This window comes from Somniosus microcephalus, unplaced genomic scaffold, assembly GCF_052327205.1.
Source record: "Somniosus microcephalus isolate GS21.2 unplaced genomic scaffold, FLI_Smic_1.0 scaffold48, whole genome shotgun sequence".
Lineage (NCBI taxonomy): Eukaryota > Metazoa > Chordata > Chondrichthyes > Squaliformes > Somniosidae > Somniosus > Somniosus microcephalus.
The window spans coordinates 720942-742398 of record NW_028225235.1 but is presented as its reverse complement, the minus strand read 5'-3'; the positions used below and the strand labels follow the sequence as shown (position 1 = coordinate 742398).

At 47.5% G+C, this 21457-nt stretch overlaps 1 protein-coding gene across 1 annotated transcript in view; it reads right to left on the bottom strand.

Moving 5' to 3' along the window:
• Positions 1-15278, bottom strand: part of LOC147083647 (uncharacterized) — a 70746-nt gene extending 55468 nt beyond the window's left edge. Inside the window, exon 1 of the mRNA XM_085980150.1 lies at positions 15240-15278. Within this exon, the coding sequence (XP_085836276.1) occupies positions 15240-15278 (39 nt within the window). The remainder of the gene's footprint in view (positions 1-15239) is intronic.
• Between the last annotated feature and the right edge of the window lie 6179 nt (positions 15279-21457).

The window sequence follows — 21457 nt, the reverse complement described above, 5'->3', positions numbered from 1 at the left end:
GGCTCTTAAAGGCACATACACCATAATTGTTCTTAAAGGCACATACACCACAACCAAGGCCCTATATAATTGCGGTAAGACTTTACTCTTATACTCCAATCCTTTTGTAATAAAGACTAACATACCATTTGCTTTCCTAATTGCTTGCTGCACCTGCGTGTTAAGATGAGAAATGATAAAGGCAAGAAGTCACTTGTGGGAGTGGTGTACAGGCCCCCTGACAGTAACCACACGGTAGGATGGAGTATAAAGGAAGAAATAACGAGAGCTTGTCCGAAAGGTATGGCAATAATCATGGGGGATTTTAATCTACATATAGACTGGAAAAATCAGATGGGCAAAGGTAACCTAGATGAGGAGTTCATAGAATGTTTTCGGGATAGTTTCTTAGAACAGCACGTTCTGGAGCCAACCAGAGAGCAGGCTGTACTAGACCTGGTATTGTGCAATGAGATAGGATTAATTAATGACTTCATAGTGAAGGCGCTCCTAGGTAGCAGCGATCATAATATGATTGAATTTTACATTCAGTTTGAGGGAGAGAAGAGTGGGTCCAAGACTAGTATTTTAAACTTAAATAAGGGCAATTATGAGGGCATGAAAGCAGAGCTAGCTAAAGTGAACAGGCAAATTAGGTTAAGGGATAGGTCAATAGAGTTGCAGTGGCAGACATTTAAGGGGATATTTCAGAATACACAGAATAGATACATTCCAACAAGAAAGAAAAATTCCAAGGGGAGGACCCACCATCCGTGGTTAACTAAAAAAGTTAAAGATAGTATCAGACTTAAAGAAAAAGCATATAATTGTGCAAAGATGGCTGGCAGGTCAGAAGATTGGACAGAATATAAAAAACAGCAAAGAATGACTAAAAGATTAATAAGGAGGGAAAAATGAGAGTACCAGAGAAAGCTAGCTAGAAATATAAACACAGATAGTAAGAGTTTCTATAGATATTTAAAAAAGAAAAGAGTTAACAAAGTGAGCATTGGTCCTATAGAAAGTGAGTCTGGGGAATTAATAATGGAAAATAAGGAGATGGCAGTTGAATTGAACAGGTATTTTGCATCGGTCTTCACTATAGAGGATTCAAGTAACATCCCAGAAATAGCTGTAAATCAGGAAATGGAAGGGAGGGAGGAACTCAAGAAAATTACAATCACCAGGGAAGTGGTACTGAGCAAATTGTTGGAGCTGTGGGCTGACAAGTCCCCGGGTCCTGATGGACTTCATCCTAGGGTCTTAAAAGAAGTGGCTAGTGAGATAGTTGATGCGTTGGTTTTAATTTTCCAAAATTCCCTAGATTCGGGGAAGGTTCCATTAGATTGGAAAATAGTGAATGTAACTCCTTTATTCAAAAAGGGAGGGAGACAGAAAGCAGGAAACTACAGGCCAGTTAGCTTAACATCTGTCACAGGGAAGATGTTAGAAGCTATTATTAAAAACGTTATAGCAGGGCACTTGGAAAAGTTCAAGGTAATCAGGCAGAGTCAACATGTTTTGTGAAAGGGAAATCATGTTTAACCAATTTATTGGCGTTCTTTGAGGAAGTAACATGTGCTGTGGATAAAGGGGAACTGGTGGATGTACTGTACTTAGATTTCCAGAAGGCATTTGATAAGGTGCCACATCAAAGGTTATTGCGGAAAATAAAAGCTCATGGTGTAGGGAGTAACATGTTGGCATGGCTAGAAGATTGGCTAGCTAATAGGAAACAGAGAGTAGGCATAAATGGGTCATTTTCTGGTTGGCAAGATGTAACGAGTGGTGTGCCACAGGGATCAGTGCTGGGACCTCAACTTTTTACAATTTATATAAATGACTTGGATGAAGGGACTGATGGCATGGTTGCTAAATTTGCTGATGACACAAAGATAGGTAGGAAAGTAAATTGTGAAGAGGACATAATGAGGCTACAAAGGGATATAGATAAGTTAAGTGAGTGGGCAAAGATCTGGCAAATGGAGCATAATGTGGGAAAATGTGAAGTTGTCCATTTTGGCAGGAAGGATAAAAAAGAAGCATATTATCTAAATGGTGAGAGATTGCAGAGCTCTGAGATGCAGAGGGATCTGGGTGTCCTAATGCATGAATCGCAAAAGGTTAGTATTCAGGTACAACAAGTAATCAGGAAAGCTAATAGAATGTTATTGTTTATTGCGAGGGAAACTGAATACAAAGGTAGGGAGGTTATGCTTCAGTTATACAGGGCATTGGTGAGACCACATCTGGAGCACTGTGTACAGTATTGGTCTCCTTATTTAAGGAAGGATGTAAATGCATTGGAAGCAGTTCAGAGAAGGTTTACTCGACTAATACCTGGAATGGGCGGGTTGTCTTATGAGGAAAGGTTGGACAGGCTAGGCTTGTATCTGCTGGAGTTTAGAAGAGTAAGAGGTGACCTGATTGAAACATATAAGATCCTGAGGGGTCTGGACAGGGTGGATGTGGAGAGGATGTTTCCTCTTGTGGGAGAATCTAGAACTAGGGGTCACTGTTTAAAAATAAGGGGTCGCCCATTTAAGACAGAGATGAGGAGAAATTTTTTCTTACAGACGGTCGTGAGTATTTCGAACTCTCTTCCTCAGAGGGCGGTGGAAGCAGAGTCTTTGAATATTTTTAAGGCAGAGGTAGATAGATTCTTGATAAGCAAGGGGGTGAAAGGTTATCGGGGGTAGGTGGGAATGTGGAGTAATCAGATCAGCCATGATCTTATTGAATGGTGGAGCAGGCTCGAGGGGCCGAGTGGTCTACTCCTGCTCCTAATTCGTATGTTCGTATGTAACCTGTGCAGCAGCTGGGGCCTGAAAATCAGCTTCACTGCCCCTGGGCTGGGAAAGGGGAACATGAGGCAACATTCTCCCTCTTACCCCTTTCTACACTCCTTTTACAGGATTTTAGAAGTGGAGCATTTACAGACAGGAAGCTCAGACCGAACATCACGTCAAGAACGGACAGAGTCGCTCGATTCATCAGGACCTGATTCAGTTGCTCCTCCAATCTGCTGACACACCAGCGAGTTCACACTGATGAGAGACCTTTTAAATGTTCTGAGTGTGGGAAGAGCTTCAAAATATACAAGTACCTGAAGCAACAGCAGTGGCTACACACTGGGGAGAGCCCGTTCACCGGCCCCGTGTTCCAGAAGAGATTCACTCAGTCATCCGCTCCGATGATACACCAGCAGGATCACACTAGGGAGAGACCTTTAACCCGCTCCGTGTGTGGGAAGGGATTAATTGCACCCTCCGTGCTGCTGAGACACCAGCTTGTCCACACCAATGAGAGACCGTTGACCTGCTCTGTGTTTTTGAAGCGATTCTCTCATTCTGCCACCCTCCTGAGTCACCAGCTTGTTCACATTAAATGTTCTGACTGTGGGAAGAGATTTAAAACGTCCCAGGATCTGAAGAGACACCAGCTGGAGAGAGCAGGAGAGATTCTGTTCACCTGCTCCGTGTGTGGGAAGAGATTCACTCGGTCATCCCACCTCCTGACACACCAGCGAGTTCACACTGATGAGAGACTATTTAAATGTTCTGCCTGTGGGAAGAGCTTTAAAACCTCTGGGGATCTGAAGCAACATCAGCGAGTTCACTCCGATCAGAGACCATTTACATGTTCTGTCTGTGGGAAGAGCTTTAAAAGCTCCGGGAATCTGAACAGACACCAGCCAGTTCACACTGGGAAGAGGCCATTCACCTGCTCCGTGTGTGGGAAGGGATTCACTCGGTCATCCAACCTGCTGACACACCAACGAGTTCACACTGATGAGAGACCATTTAGATGTTCTGACTGTGGGAAGAGCTTTAAAACCTCTGGGAATCTGAAGGAACACCAGCGAGTTCACACTGGTGAGCGGGCGTTCACCTGCTCCGTGTGTGGGAAGAGATTCACTCAGTCATCCCACCTCCTGACACACCAACAAGTTCACACTGATGAGAGACCATTTAAATGTTCTGACTGTGGGAAGAGCTTTAAAACCTCTGGGAATCTGAAGGAACACCAGCAAGTTCACACTGGTGAGCGGGCGTTCACCTGCTCTGTGTGTGGGAAGGGATTCACTCGGTCATCCAACCTGCTGACACACCAGCAATATCACACTGATGAGAGACCATTTAGATGTTCTGACTGTGGGAAGAGCTTTAAAACCTCTGGGGATCTGAAGCAACATCAGCGAGTTCACACCGGGGAGAGGCCGTTCACCTGCTCCGTGTGTGGGAAGGGATTCACTCGGTCATCCCACCTGCTGACACACCAGCTTGTTCACACTGATGAGAGACCATTTAAATGTCCTGACTGTGCTAAGAGCTTTAAAAGCTCCGGGGAGCTGAAGAGACACCAGCGAGTTCACACTGTTCTGTAGCACAGGGCCCTGGAGACAGCTGGGGTGACATGAACATGGAATGGATGAATGTTTTATAAATTCTTGGACTGCTGTTTAATGTTTCAATCTGTTGTGCTGATGATTCCCTTCGATTGATTGTTGATGGTGTTACATAGAATGCACAGCACAGAAACAGGCCATTCGACCCAACTGGTCCATGCCGGTGTTTATGCCCCACACCCACTCTACTTCAATTAACCCGATCAACATCTCCTCCCATTCCTTTCTCCCTTGTGTGGCTTCCCCATAAATCCATCTGTGCTGTTCACCTCAACCACTCCCTGTGGTAGCGAGTTCCCCATTCTCACCATTCTCTGGGTAAAGACACTTCTCCTGAATTCATTACTGGATTTATTAGTGACTATTTTAAGTTTGTGGCCTCATAAATATGATGAGACTCTGTTAAGCTGACCAGTATGTTGTTGTACTTTGTCTTTTTCTGATGAATTAAACATTACTGAGCCCTTGTACGCGTGTTATGGGATGAAGTTTTTTTTAAATTTGTTCATGGGATGTGGGCGTCGCTGGGAAGGCCAGCATTTATTGCCCATGCCTAATTGCCCTTTAGAAGGTGGTGGTGAGCCACCTTCTTGAACCGCTGCAGTCCGTGTGGTGAAGGTACTCCCACAGTGCTGTCAGGGAGGGAGTTCCAGGACTTTGACCAGCGACGATGAAGGAATGGCAATATACTTCCAAGTTAGAATGGTGTTTGACTTGGAGTTGGTGGTCATAGAGTCATAGAGTTATACAGCACAGAAAGAGGCCCTTCGGCCCATCGTGTCTACACCGGCCATCAAGCCCTGTCTATTCTAATCCCATTTTCCAGCACTGGGTCCGTAGCCTTGTATGCTATGGCGGTTCAAGTGCTCATCTAAATGCTTCTTGAATGTTGTGACGGTTCCTGCCTCTACCACCCTTTCAGGCAGTGAGTTCCAGTTTCCAACCACCCTCTGGGGGGAAAAAAGTTTTTCCTCAAATCCCCTCTAAACCTCCTGCCCCTACCTTGAAACGAATGGTTATTGACCCCTCTACTAAGGGGAAAGTTCCTTTCTATCTACCCTATCTATGCCCCTCAAAATTTTGTACACCTCAATCAGGTCCCCCCTCAGCCTTCTCTGCTCTAAGGAAAACAACCCCAGCCTGTCCAGTCTCTCTTCATAGCTGAAGCGCTCCAGCCCAGGTAACATCCTGGTGAATCTCCTCTGCACCCTCTCCAATGCAATCACATCCTTCCTATAGTGTGGCGAGCAGAACTGCACACAGTATTCCAGCTGTGGCCTAACTAGCGTTTTGTACAGCTCCATCATCACCTCCCTGCTCTTATATTCTATGCCTCGGCTAATGAAGGCAAGTATCCCATCAGCCTTTTTAACCACCTTTTCTGCCTGTCCTGCTGCCTTCAGGGATATATGTATTCTATCAGGTGTTCCCATGTGCTTGCTGTCCTTGTTCTTCCAGGTAGAAGAGGTTGTCGGTTTGGGAGGTGCTGCCGAAGAAGCCTTGGCGAGTTGCTGCTGTACATCTTGTAGATGGTACACACTGCAGCCACGGTACGCCAGTGGTGGAGGGAGTGAATGTTTAAGGTGGTGGATGGGATGCCAATCAAGCGGGCTGCTTTGTCTTGGGTGGTGTTGAGCTTCTTGAGTGTTGTTGGAGCTGCACTCAATCAGACAAGTGGAGAGTATTCCATCACACTCCTGACTTGTGCCTTGCAGAGGGTGGAAAGGCTTTGGGGAGTCAGGAGGTGAGACACTCGCCACAGAATACCTAGCCTGTGACCTGCTCTTGTAACCACAGTATTTATGTGGCTGGTCCAGTTAAGTTTCTGGTCAATGGTGACCCCCAGGATGTTGATGGTGGGGGATTTGGTGATGGGAATGCTGTTGAATGTCAAGGGGCGGTGATTAGACGCTCGCTTGTCAGAGATAGTCATTGCCTGGCACTTGTGTGGTGCGAATGTTACCTGCCACTTATCAGCCCAAGCCTGAATGTTGTCCAGCTCTTGTTGCATGCGGGCATGGACTGCTTCATTATCTGAGGAGTTGCAAATGGAACTGAATACTGTGCAGTCACCAGCGAACATTCCTACTTCTGACCTTATGTTGGAGGGAAGGTCATTGATGAAGCAGTTGAAGAGGGTTGGGCCGAGGACACTGCCCTGAGGAACTCCTGCAGCGATGTCCTGGGGCTGTGATGATTGACCTCCAACCACCACAACCATCTTCCTTTGTGCTCGGTCTGACTCCAGCCAGTGGAGAGTTTCCCCCCGATTCATTAGCATTGAGGTAATAGTGAGAGTAATAGAAATATAGAAACATAGAAGATAGGAGCAGGAGTAGGCCATTCGGCCCCTCGAGCCTGCTCTGACATTTAATGAGATCATGGCTGATCATCCAAATTCAGTACCCTGTCCCTGCCTTCTCCCCATATCCCTTGATCACTTTAGCCTTAAAAAATATATCTAACTCCTTCTTTAATATATTTAATGAATTGGCCTCCACTGCCTTCTGTGGTAGAGAATTCCACAGGTTCACCACTCTCTGGGTGAAGAAATTCCTCCTCATCTCCGTCCTAAATGGCTTACCCCTAATCCTTAGACTGTGACCCCTGGTTCTGGACTCCCCGGCCATCGGGAACATCCTTCCTGCATCGAGTCTGTCTAGTCCTGTTAGAATTTTATAAGTTTCAATGAGATCCCCTCTCATTCTTCTAAACTCCAGCGAGTACAAGTCCAATCGACCCAATCTCTCCCCATACGTCATTCCTGCCATCCCAGGTATCAGTCTGGTGAATCTTCGCTGCACTCCCTCCATGGCAAGAACATCCTTCCTCAGATAAGGTGATCAAAACTGCACACAATACTCAAGGTGTGGTCTCACCAAGGCCCTGTACAACTGCAGCAAGACATCCTTGTTCCTGTACTCGAACCCTCTCGCTACAAAGGCCAACATACTATTTGCCTCCTTAAAATCGCCTGCTGCACCTGCATACTTACTTTCAGCGACTGGTGCACATGGACGCCCAGGTCTTGTTGCACTTCCCCTTCTCCCAATCTATTGCCATTCAGATAATAATCTGTCTTCCTGTTTTTGCCACCAAAGTGGATAACCTCACATTTATCCACGTTATATTGCATCTGCCATGCTTTTGCCCAATGACCTAACCTATCCAAATCATACTGGAGTTTCTCAGCATCCTCCTCACAGCACACACACCCACCCAGCTTTGTGTCGTCTGCAAATTTGGAGATATTACATCTAGTTCCCTTGTCTGGATCATTAATATATATTGTGAATAGCTGGGGTCCAAGGACCGATCCCTGCGGTACCCCACTAGTCACTGCCTGCCACTCGGAAAAAGACCCGTTTATTCCAACTCTTTGCTTTCTGTCTGCCAACCAGTTCTCTATCCAAGTCAATACCTTGCCCCCAATCCCACGTGCCTTAACTTTACATGCTAATCTCTTATGCGGGACATTATCGAAAGCCTTCTGAAAGTCCAAATACACCACATCCACTGGTTCTCCCTTATCTATTTTACCAGTTACATCCTCAAAAAATTCCAGTAGATTAGTCAAGGCATGGAATGAATTCAGCAAAGATTCACCAGGCTGACACCTGGGATGGCAGGAATGACGTATGAGGAGAGATTGGGATGATTGGGCTTGTACTCGCTGGAGTTTGGAAGAATGAGAGGGGATCTTATTGAAACTTATAAAATTCTGACAGGACTGGACAGACTAGATGCAGGAAGGATGTTCCCGATGGTTGGGGAGTCCAGAAACAGGGGTCACAGTCTAAGAATAAGGGGTAGGCCATTTAGGACTGAAATGAGGAGGAATTTCTTCACCCAGAGAGTGGTGAACCTGTGGAATTCTCTACCACAGAAGGCAGTAGAGGCCAATTCATTAAATATATTCAAGAAGGAGTTGGTTATATTTCTTAAGGCTAAAGGGATCAAGGGGTATGGGGAGAAGGCAGGGACCGGGTACTGAAATTGGATGATCAGCCATGATCGCATTGAATGGCAGAGCAGGCTCAAGGGGCCGAATGGCCTACTCCTGCTCCTGTCTTCTATATTTCTATGTTCTTGCATCTTTCTGTAATTTGCCTGCAAATCTGCTCCCCTATCTCCTTCCCACTATTTGGTGGCCTGTAGTAAACACCCAGCAGTGTAATCGCTCCTCTATCTCCTTCCCACTATTTGGTGGCCTGTAGTAAACACCCAGCAGTGTAATAGCTCCTCTATCTCCTCCCCACTATTTGGTGGCCTGTAGTAAACACCCAGCAGTGTAATCGCTCCTCTATCTCCTTCCCACTATTTGGTGGCCTATAGTAAACACCCAGCAGTGTAATCGCTCCTCTATCTCCTTCCCACTATTTGGTGGCCTGTAGTAAACACCCAGCAGTGTAATCGCTCCTCTATCTCCTCCCCACTACTTGGTGGCCTGTAGTAAACACCCAGCAGTGTAATCGCTCCTCTATTGTTCCTGAATTCAAACCTACCTTTGCTCCCTCGACTACATCACCCCTCTCCAATGCTGTAATAGTTTATTTGATCAATACTGCCACCCCATCTCTTTTTCCTTCCCTATCTTTCCTGAATACCTTGTAGCCAGGAATATTAAGATCGCAATCCTCCCTTTCTTTGAGTCAGGTCTCTGTTATTGCCCCTATATCATAGTCCCCTGTGGCACCTTGTGCCTGCAGCTCACCAACCTTATTTACCAGGCTATGTACATTTACACACATGCACTCCAAACACATCTTAGTCTGCCTTGCTTTTGCCCCGTCTGATTCCTCCTATTTCTGAACTTTTCTTTACTCTGGTGCTATTTCTCTCTTATATATTATTATATCTATGACAGCGAGTTCTGGTCTCCCCCGACAAGTAGAAACATTTTCTCCACATCTACCCTATCAAACCCTTTCATAATCTTGATGACCTCTATCTGGTCACCCCTCAGCCTTCTCTTTTCCAGAGAAATGAGCCCCCAGCCTGTTCAGCCTTTCCTGATCGGTATATCCTCCCAGTTCTGGTGTCATCCTTGTGAATCTTTTTTGCACGTACCACTGATGTCAGGCTAACTGGCCCAGGGGTCCTTGTTTTCTCTCGCCCTCCTTTCTTGAACGGCGGGGTTCCATTTGCCACCTTCTGATCCCCGGGGAACGTTCAAGAATCTAAGGAATTCTGGAAGATCATAACCAAGACTCGAGGAGTTATTGGTAAACTCCTAGGGTCTGTAATATGGGATAAAGTTAATTACAAACTGGCAGAACAAGGAGAATCGCTGTCCCTTTAACCAGCACAAATCCCTGTGTGGAGGAGAGGGGGAGATACAGTCTGTCCCAGGAACTGTCCCACAACAGAATGAGAGACCCTGTCCCTTTGATTCATGAATTTAAAAAGTCTGTATTGCAATCTGAGCCAGTGTGTTGTGAGCCAAAGAGCCTTGTGTCCAATGAGGGGAATAAAGGCCCACAGCCTCCCCTGGCCCCGGGCCCTGAACAAGGGACTGGAGAAACTCGCTGCCCTGCGGATCAGACAATCAGCTGGCGCAAGTCCCGCCCCTCAGGCTCCCCGATTGGTTGGAGGACCCGCCTCCAGCTCGCTCCTCCAGCCCCGCCCCGCTCACTCCCTATTGGTCATAAGCTCCCGTCAATCAGGCCCTGGGTCCGGGTCATGAGTCCCTCACAAAGAAAGCCCTGCGCGGTTGCCGGGCGGAGCTGCTGGTCGGCGGGAGTGGGGTCGGGAGATTAATAAACTGCGGGTAGTCTGCGCCGCCGGGTTTATAAAGCTGGAGAATGGCCTCAGGCCCGAATGAGATCCAGCGGCCTGGTCTATCTTCCACCGGACGGTAGCTGTGAGGCTTTTTCTCGGTGACAGGCCCGGGTTACGCGCCATTATCTTGGTGGAGGAAAGACAGACCGGTTCCACCTGCAGCACGGCGCATGCGTGGCCATCTTGGTACAGGAACAAAGAGTGGGCGGGGCTTCAGGGTCCCCATGACCAGGAGAGACAATCATTCACTCATTGATTTTATTCTCACTCTGCACACAGCGGGTGTAGAACTGAACCCAACCAGAGTAGAGGGAGGGGGAAAACTGGGAGTGGAGGAAAGAAATGTTGGAGATGGTGCGATGGGTTTGGATTTCAGCACAGGGAGGAGGGAGAGTGTGTGGGACGGGGATTTACAGCTTTGGGGAAACGAGAGGAAAGAATGTTCCACAGTAACTGGAATTGTCTGTTCTGAATTTCTATCCTGTATTTACAGTGATGACTTTTGTAAACTCCTTTTACAGGGTGTGAGAAGGGCAGGATTTACAGACTGGAAACTCAAACCAAACATCACATCAAGATCTGACAGAGTCACTCCATTCATCAGGACCTGAATATCATTGACCTTTGAATACGGAAGGACAAATGTTTGTCTGTTCTGTCTGTGGGAAAAGATTTCAAACATCCGTGTGACTGGAAAACACACACCCGAGCGAGAGTGTTCCAGTGCCCTGACTGTGGAAAGAGCTTTAACCAGTTACACAGCCTGAAAAATCATTGCACCATTCACAGCGGGGAGAAACCGTACACGTGTTCTGTGTGTGGATGAGGCTTCAACCGATCGCCCAACCTGGAGGGACACAAGGACACCCGCACCACGGAGAAACGGTGGAAATGTGGGGACTGTGGGAAGAGATTCGATTATCCATCCAAGCTGGAAACTCATTGGCGCAGTCACACCGGGGAGAGGCCGTTCACCTGCTCAGAGTGTGGGAAGGGATTTACTCAGTCCTACAGCCTGCTGAGACACCAGCGAGTTCACACCGGGGAGAGGCCATTCACCTGCTCCGAGTGTGGGAAGGGATTCACAGAGTTATCCAAGCTCCAGAGACACCAGCGAGTTCACACTGGGGAGAGGCCGTTCACGTGTATTGAATGTGGGAAGGGATTCACTCAGTCATCCAGCCTCCATACACACCAGCGAGTTCACACTGGGGAGAAACCGTTCTCCTGCTCCGTGTGTGGGAAGGGATTTGCAGAGTCATCCAAACTCCAGATACACCAGAGAGTTCACACTGGGGAGAGGCCGTTCACCTGCACTGTGTGTGGGAAGGGATTAATTTGGTCCTCCAACCTGCTTGCACACCAGCTTGTTCACACTGACGAGAGATCCGTGAAATGTTCTGACTGTGGGAAGACCTTTAAAAGCTCGAAGAGCCTTAAGAGACACCAGCGTCTTCACACTGATCATAGAATCTAACATCATAGAAGGAGGTGATTCGGCCCATCCTGTCTGTGCTGGATCTTTGAAAGAGCTGTCCAATTTAGTCCCAAAACCCCAGCTTTATCCCCAGAACTCTGCAAACTAGTCCTCTTCAACTATACGTCCAATTACCATTTGAAAGTTCCTGTGGAACCTGATTCCAGCATCCTTTCAGATGGTGCGTTCCAGATCTTAACAACCCTCTGTGTGAAAACAATTCTCCTCATTTCCCTCTAGTTCTTCTAGCAACTATTTTAAATCTGTGACCTTTGGTTACCGACCCACTTGCCAGAGTGAACAGTTTCTCCCGACTTGCTCGATCAAAACCCCTCATCATTTTGAACACCTCTATTAGGTCTCCTCTTAACCTTCTCTGCTCGAAGAGGAACAATCCCAGCTTCTCCAATCTCTCCACATAACTGAAGTCCCTCATCCCTGGTACCATCCTGGTCAACCTCCTCTGCATCCTCTCCAAGGCCTTGACATCCTTCCTAAAGTGTGGTGCCCAGAACTGTACACAAGACTCCAGCTGAGGCCAAAACCCTGCAGCTGTACAAAACCCTGGTTAGGCCACACCTGGAGCACTGTGAGGAGTTCTGGGCATCACAGCCTAGGAAGGATATATTGGCCTTGGAGGGAGTGCAGCGTAGGTTTACCAGAATGATACCCGGACTTCAAGGGTTAAGTTACGAGGAGAGATTACACAAATTAGAGTTGTAGTCCCTAGAATTTAGAATGTTAAGGTGTGATCTGATCGAAGTTTTCAGGATATTAAGGGGAACAGATAGGGTAGATAGAGAGAAAATGTTTCCGCTGGTTGGGCAGTCTAGGACTAGGAGGCATAGACTAAAAGTAGAGCCAGACCTTTCAGGAGTGAAATTAGGAGACACTTCTACACACAAAGGGTGGTAGAAGTTTGGAACTCTCTTCCGCAAATGGCAATTGATGCGAGATCAATTGTTAATTTTAAATCTGAGATTGATAGGTTTTTGTTACCCAAAGGTATTAAGGGATATGGGCCAAAGGCGGGTGTATGGAGTTAGATCGCAGATCAGCCATGATCTCATTGAATGGCGGAACAGGCTCGAGGGGCTGAATGGCCTCCTCCTGTCCTATGTTCCTCACTAGTGATTTGTAAAGGTTTAGTGTAACTTCCTTGTTTTTGTATTCAATGGCACTATTTACAAAGCCAAGTATCCCACACACTTTCTGAACGGCCTCACCAACTTGCCGTGGCAATTTCTAAGATTTGTGAATATGGACCCCCAGGTCCCTCTGCTCTTGCACCCCCTCAAAATAGTCCCATTTAGATTATACGGCCTCTCCCTGTTGTTTCTCCCAAAGTGCATCACTTCACACTTATCCTCATTTAATTTTATCTGCCTTGTGTCTGTTCATTTCACAGTCTGTGTCTGTCCTCCTGAAGTCTGCTACTACTATGCTCACTATTTAATACGTTGCCAAGTTTTGTATCATCTGTAAACTTCAAACTTGTACACCTATACCCAAGTCCAGGTCAGTTATATATAACAAGAAAAGCAATGGTCCTAATCCTGACCCCTGGGGGAACCCACTGCATACTTCCCTCCAGTCAGAAAAACATCCCTCAGCACTGCTCACTGTCTCCTATCCCTCGGCCAATTATATACCCAAATTACCATCAGCCCTTTAATACCATGTGCTTCTATTCTCCAAGTAGGTCTCTTGTGCGGTACTTTATCAAATGCCTTTTGAAAGTCCATATATACAACATCTACTGCAATACCTTCATCAACCCTCTGTTACTTCATCAAAGAACTCAGTCAGTTTAGTCAGACATGATTTACCTTTAACAAATCCATACTGGCTGCCCCTTATTAACCCATGCTTCTCCAAGTCAGAAATAATGTTGTCCTCGACAATGGTCTCTAGTCGTTCACCCACCACTGACATTAGACTGATTGGCCTGTAGTTACCAGGTTTATCCCTCTCCCCTTTTTTAAACAAGGGTGTAACATTTGCAATCCTCCAGTCTTGCACCACCCCCATATATCTGAGGGAGATTGAAAGATTGTGGTCGGAGCTTCTGCTATCTCCACCCTAGCTTCCCTCAGCAATCTAGGATGCATCGCATCTGGACCGGGTGACTTGTTAACCTCGAGTGATGACAACCTATTTAGCATCTCCTTTCTATCCATTTTTATCCAATTTCTCTACTCCCCCCCCCCTCCTCTACTGCGACATTAACTTCATCCTCTTCTTTTGTGAAGACAGATGCAAAGTATTCATTCAGTACCTCAGCCATGCACTCTGCCTCCGTATGATCATAATACAGTCAAGCAGAGTCAGCATGGTTTTATGAAACGGAAATCATGTTGACAAATTTGCTGGAGTTCTTTGAGGATGTAACGAGCAGGCTGGATAAAGGGGAACCAGCGGATGTGCATTTGGATTTCCAGAGGGCATTCGATAAGGTGCCACATAAAAGGTTACTGCACACGATAAGAGCTCACGGGGTTGAGGGTAATATATTAGCATGGATAGAGGATTGGCTAACTAACAGAAAACAGAGAGTCAGGATAAATGGGTCAAATGCAGGAAGGATGTTCCCGATGGCGGGGGAGTCCAGAACCAGGGGACACAGTCTAAGGATAAGGGGTAAGCCATTTAGGACTGAAATGAGGAGGAATTTCTTCACCCAGAGAGTGGTGAACCTGTGGAATTCTCTACCACAGAAGGCGGTGGAGGCCAATTCATTAAATATATTCAAGAAGGAGTTGGATATATTTCTTAAGGCTAAAGGGATCAAGGGATATGGGGAGAAGGCAGGGACAGGGTACTGAATTTGGATGATCAGCCATGATCTCATTAAATGGCGGAGCAGGCTCGAGGGGCCAAATGGCCTACTCCTGCTCCTATCTTCTATGTTTCTATGTATTTTCAGGTTGACAAACTGTAACAAAAGTAAAAAAGCAAATGATTATTTAAATGGAGAGAGATTACAGAATGCTGCAGTACAGAGTGACCTGGGGGTCCTTGTTCATGAAACACAAAACGTTAGCATGCAGGTATTTCAATTTCAATTTCAATTTTATTTGTCACATAACCAAATACAAGTGAAATCCAGTCAGTGAAATGCTTTTTTCTTAACGAGCCGAGCGCACCAATCAGCAAAGGACACTTAGCTGCCTGGTACGCACGGAGCCCGCAAGGACGGCAGCCATCTTCATCGGCGCCATCACAATAGGGCCCGCTCTCGCCTCGCTCCACCTTTCCCGCACTCCTGCCCGACAATCTTCAGCCGCCATGGTACTGACGTCCCGGGGCCTGCTTCTCCCTGGCTCTCCTTCCACCCGGTCTGACCTCCGAGCCTCCCGCGGTGTCCGACCTTCCAGGGCCTGCTTTTCCCGCCCTCGGTCCGCTGGCCGCCTCCCCTCCTACCGGTTCGACCTCCGAGCCTCCCGCCGAGGAGCTGCCGGCCGCCGTGCTACAGCAGGTCATCGTGGTCTCCATCACTGCTTCTGCTGCCTCCCCGCCAACTCGCCGAACTCATCAGCACCGATGCACAGCGTCTGTAGCGGGAGAGGGCCGACCGACTCGGAGAGCGCTTACCCTGCGACCGCCATGGACGCCATCCCATTGGACTCGCATGACACGTTTTGAACAGACAATAAAAGGCAGTTTTGGGCCTGTTGAAAATCTTGAGAAAGTAATCAGGAAGGCAAATGAAATGTTGGCCTTTATTGCAAGGGGGCTGGAGTATAAAAGCAGGGAAATCCTGCTACAACGGTACAGGGCGTTGGTGAGACCACACCTGGAGTACTGCGTACAGTTTTGGTCTCCTTATTTAAGGAGGGATATACTTGCATTGGAGGCAGTTCAGAAAAGGTTCACGAGATTGATTCCTGGGATGAGGGGGTTGTCCTATGAAGAAAGGTTGAGCAGGTTGGGCCTGTACTCATTGGAATTTAGAAGACTGAGAGGTGACCTTATTGAAACATATAAGATACTGAGGGGGCTCGACAAGGTAGATGCGGAGAGGATGTTTCCCCTCGTGGGGGAATCTAGAACTCGGGGGCACAGTTTCAGAATAAAGGGTCGCCCTTTTAGAACTGAGATGAGGAGGAATTTCTTCTCTCCGAGGGTCGTAAATCTGTGGGATTCTCTGCCCCAGAGAGCTGTGGAGGCTGGGTCATTAAATACATTTAAGGTGGAGATAGACAGATTTTTGAACGATAAGGGAGTGAAGGGTTATGGGGAGCGGGCAGGGAAATGGAGCTGAGCCCAAGATCAGATCAGCCATGATCTCATTAAATGGTGGAGCAGGCTCGAGGGGCCAAATGGCCGACTCCTGCTCCTATTTCTTATGTTCTTATGATGAGATCCTATTTGGTCGCTAATCGGTCCCACCATTCCTTTAACTATCCTTTTACTTTTCATATGTTTATAGAATATTTTTTCCCTTTTATGTTACCCCCTAATCTTTTCTCATATTCTCTTTGCCCTTCTTATATCCTGTTTCAATTTCCCCCGCACTCTCTGTATTCTGCCTGGTTTTTGACTCTATTCTGTACCTGACATTTGTCATAAAGCTCCTTTTTCTGTTTTATTCTAACCTCTATATCCTTTGTCATCGGGAGCTCTAGCTTTGGATGGCCCATCTTTCCTCCTTATGGGAATATGCTTGGTTTGTACCTGAACTATCTCAGCCTTGAAGGCCTGCCATTGGTCATTCACTGTTTTCCTGGACAATCTTTGTTTCCAGTCCACCTGTGCTCGATCCCTTCTCAAATCACTGAAATTGACTCTCTTCCAGCTGGGTCTTTTCACCGTTGATTTTATTTTGTCCCTTTCCATAACTACTTTAAACCTAATGATATTGTGATCACTGTTAACCAGATCCCTCCTGCCCCAGAACCGATGAGAGACCCTTTAAATGATCTGACTGTGCAAAGAGGTTTCAGAGCTCATCCCACCTGCTGAGTCACCAGCCTGTTCACACAGATCTTCAGAAAAGGAAGATGTTTTAGAAAGGCTGGCGGCACTAAAAGTTCGCAGCCATCTCAGAGCAGTGTCCCTTTAATTACAATCTCGCAAAACAAGTAGAATTACTGTCCCTTTAACTCCCACAAATCCCTGTGTGGAGGAGAGGGGAGATACAGTCTGTCCCAGTAACTGTCGCAGAACAGAATTAGCGACCCTGTCCCATAAAGGCTTGACCCTCCCCCACTCCCTGCTTTTCCTCAAGTGTCTCATTCTTAAAATTCTCATTCTTGTTTTCAAATCCCTCCGTGGCCTCGCCCCTCCCTATCTCTGTAATCTCTTCCAGCCCCCACAACCTTCCGAGATATTTGCGCTCCTCTAATTCCGGCCTCTTGAGCATCCCCGATTTTAATCGCTCCACCATTGGCGGCCGTGCCTTCAGTTGCCTGGGCCCTGAGCTCTGGAATTCCTTCCCTAAACCTTTCCATCTCTCTACCTCTCTCTCCTTCTTTAAGATGCTCCTTAAAACCTACTTCTTTGACCAAGGTTTTGGTCATCTGCCCGAATATCGCTTTATGTGGCTCGGTGTCAAATTTTGTTTTCTAACGCTCCTGTGAACAGCCTTGGGATGTTTCACTACATTAAAGGCGCTTTATACATACAAGTGGTTGTTGTTGTTTCCTGAAACTAATAACAAATTCCCCAGAGGGACAAAAACTTGTACTTTTACTCCCAAATATTAAAAAGTTTGTGCCACAGAAGCACGGGGTTTATCTGCTTTTATTCCTGAATTTAAAAAGTCTGTATTGCAATCTGAGCCCGTGGGTTGTGAGCCAAAGAGCCTTGTGTCCAATGAGGGGAATAAAGGCCCACAGCCTCCCCTGGCCCCGGGCCCTGAACAAGGGACTGGAGAAACTCGCTGCCCTGCGGATCAGACAATCAGCCGGCGCAAGTCCCACCCCTCAGGCTCCCCGATTGGTTGGAGGACCCGCAGCCAGCTCACTCCTCCAACGCCGCCCCGCTCGCTCCCTATTGGTCGGAAGCTCCCGTCAATCAGGCCCTGGGCCCGGGTCACGTGTCCCTCACAAAGAAAGCCCCGCGCGGTCGCCGGGCGGAGCTGCAGGTCGGCGGGAGTGGGGTCGGGAGATTAATAAACTGCGGGTAGGCCGCACCGCAGAGTTTATAAAGTTGGAGAATGGTCTCAGGCCCGAATGAGATCCAGCGACCAAATGTGTTCCGCCGGACAGCAGCAGTGAGGCTTTTTCTCGGTGACAGGCCCGGGTTAGGCGCCGCCATCTTGGTGGAGGAAAGACAGACCGGTTCCACCTGCAGCACGTGCGGCCATCTTGGTACAGGAACAGAGAGTGGGCGGGGCTTCAGGGTCCCAGTGACCAGGAGAGACAATCATTGACTCATTGATTTTATTCTCACTCTGCACACAGCGGGTGTAGAACTGAACCCAACCAGAGTAAAGGGAGGGGGGAAACTGGGAGTGGAGGAAAGAAATGTTGGAGATGGTGCGATGGGTTTGGATTTCAGCACAGGGAGGAGGGAGAGTGTGTGGGACGGGGATTTACAGCTTTGGGGTTAAAATGTGTTATTTTGGTCATATTTCTAGATTTGCCATTTTCTGCCCACAGGGCAATCACAGTGCACTGACCAACACCTCAGCTTGTCAGAATAGGGCAGGTGGAACCGAGCCAGAGGCAGCTCTGGGACTTCATCTTCTGAGCATTGGGTTGGGAAAGAAGAATTCCATTGTTTATTGGGCCCTGGGCGAGCACTGCCCTCCCTCCCACAATTTTAATATTTTGATGCATCTGTCTATTTATATATTAGGAATGTTTTAATTGCTTTCATAACAAAATGCATTTATTATTAAACCTTCACAGAAGGCAACTGTGGTAACAATTGAATAAAACTCAGAGAGTTGTCGGGATCTGGAACGCTCAACCTGAAAAGGTCATGAGCTGATTCCATCAATGATTTTAAAAGGGAGTTGGACGGGTACTTGAGGATGAGGATCTTACAGGGTTACGGACAACAAGCAGGGATGTGGGACGAAGCACGAGTGCTCTTTCTAACAGCCAGCACAGGCACAATGGGCCGAATGGCCTCCTTCGTGCTGTACTTTTACATGATTCTATGAAAACTAACAGAACCAAACAAAGAAATGAAAACATCCACTACAAGCCCACCGACTCCCACAGCTACCTGGACTACACTTCCTCCCACCCCACTTCCTGTAAGGACTCTATTCCATTCTCCCAGTTTCTCCATCTCCGCTGCGTCTGTTCTGACGATGCCACCTTCCATACTAGTGCATCTGACATGTCTTCCTTTTTCCTCAACCGAGGATTCCCCTCTACTGTGGTTGACACGGCCCTTGACCGTGTCCGTTCTATTTCCCGCACTTCTGCTCTCACCCCAGCCCCTCCCTCCCAGAACCACGATAGGGTTCCCCTTGTCCTCACCTTTCACCCCACCAGCCTCCACATTCAACGGATCATCCTCCGCCATTTCCGTCACCTCCAACGTGATCCCACCACCAAACACATCTTCCCCTCACCTCCCCTTTCAGCATTCTGAAGGGACCGCTCCCTCCACAACACCCTGGTCCACTCCTCAATCACCCCCAACAGCCCTGCTCCTTCACCTGGCACCTTCCCGTGCAAGTGCAGGAGATGCAACACATGCCCTTTTACCTCCTCCCTTCCCACTGTCCAGGGCCCCAAACACCCCTTCCAGGTGAAACAGCGATTTACTTGTACTTCTTGCAATTTACTATACTGTATTCGCTGCTCACGATGCGGTCTCCTCTACATTGGGGAGACCAAACGCAGATTGGGCGACCGCTTTGCGGAACACCTCCGTTCAGTCCGTACGGGTGACCCTGAGCTTCCGGTCGCCTGTCACTTTAATTCACCGCTTCACTCCCGCTCTGATCTCTCTGTCCTCGGGCTATTGCATTGTTCCAATGAAGCTCAACGTAAGCTCGAGGAACAGCACCTCATCTTTCGATTGGGCACTTTGCAGCCTGCCGGACTCAACATTGAGTTCAACAATTTCAGATAATTATCCCTGCCCCCATTTTTCATGCTGTATGATTTTTGCCATTCCCATTTGCAACATTTTATCTTTCCTGCCTCTTACAAAAGTACAGGATATTCTTTCTACTCCTTCCTCCCCTCCTAACCCCGCCCCCCCCACCCCCCGTCTCTGCACCTGCTTAATATCTGTTACATCTCCAGCTTTTTTCAGTTCTGATGAAGGGTCCCAGACCTGAAACGTTAACTCTGTTTCTCTCTCCATGGATGCTGCCTGGCCTGCTGAGTATTTCCAGCATTTTCTGTTGTTATTTCAGATTTCCAGCATCCGCAGTATTGTGCAATTATAAAGAAATGATCTTCCTTGGTTATTGATCATTTCACTAAATTTCAACAGAGTTCTCTATACACCAACAACAACTTACCTTTATATAGAGCTTTTAAAATATCTCAAGGCACTTTACAGTAGGGTAATAAGACAACAATCGACACACATATTTTGTTTGTGGTCCAGTGCACTGACACAAAGTTCCTTCACAACTGCAACAATTTTATTGCGGTTGCTGTGAAGGCTGCGCTCACTCTGCTCGTACACCTGGTCTCCAAAGGAGGCAAAACAGGACTAATGCTGCCGAGCTCAGCTCTTTTTGATCAGAAAATATCAACTGTTTCGCCTCACCAGGAAATGCACAAAAGAGGCAGCAGTGCTGATTGGCTGCCCAGGGAAGTCCTATTTAGATTAAACTCCTTCACCCAGAGGGTGCTGAGAATGTGGAACTTGCTGCCACAGGGAGTAGTTGAGGCGAAGAGCATGGATGTATTTAAGGGGAAGCTGGATAAACACATGGGAGAAAGGAATAGAAGGAGATGCTGATAGGGTGAGATGAAGAGAGATGGGAGGAGGGTCATGTGGAGCATAAGCACCACATGGACCAGTTGGGCTGATTGGCCTGTTTCTGTGCTGTACAATCTGTGTAATTCTATGTAATAAGAGAGGAATGTTCCATAGAAACTAGAATGATCTGTTCTGAATTTTAATCCTGAACTTACAGTGATGTCTTTTGTAAACTGCTTTTACAGGGAATATCATCGGCCTTTGAATGTGGAAGGAGAAATGTTTGCCTGTTCTGTCTGTGGGAAAAGATTTCAAAGATCGGTGTGACTGGAAAAGCACCAAGACACACACACCCAAGTGAGAGTGTTCCAGTGCACTGACTGTGGAAAGAGCTTTAACCACTTACACAGTCTGAAAAAACATCTCACCGTTCACAGCGGGGAGAAACCGTACACGTGTTGTGTGTGTGGATGAGGCTTCAACCGATTGTCCAACCTGGAGAGACACAAGGACACCCACACCACGGAGAAACTGTGGGAATGTGGGGACTGTGGGAAGGGATTTAGCTCCCCATCCCAGCTGGAAACTCATCGATGCAGTCACACCGGGGAGAGACCGTTCACCTGCTCCAAGTGTGGGAAGGGATTTAGTCAGTCATCCCACCTTCTGACACACCAGCGACTTCACACTGAGGAGAGACCATTCAGTTGCTCTCAATGTGGGAAGAGGTCCAGGCAATCATCTCACATCATTGAGCACCAGCGCATTCACACTGGGGAGAGACCATTCACCTGCCCTGTGTGTGAGAAGGGATTCACGAATTCCTCTGACCATCTGAGACACCAGCGAGTTCACACTGGGGAGAGGCCGTTCACCTGCCCCGTGTGTGAGAAGGGATTCACGAATTCCTCTGACCATCTGAGACACCAGCGAGTTCACACTGGGGAGAGGCCGTTCACCTGCCC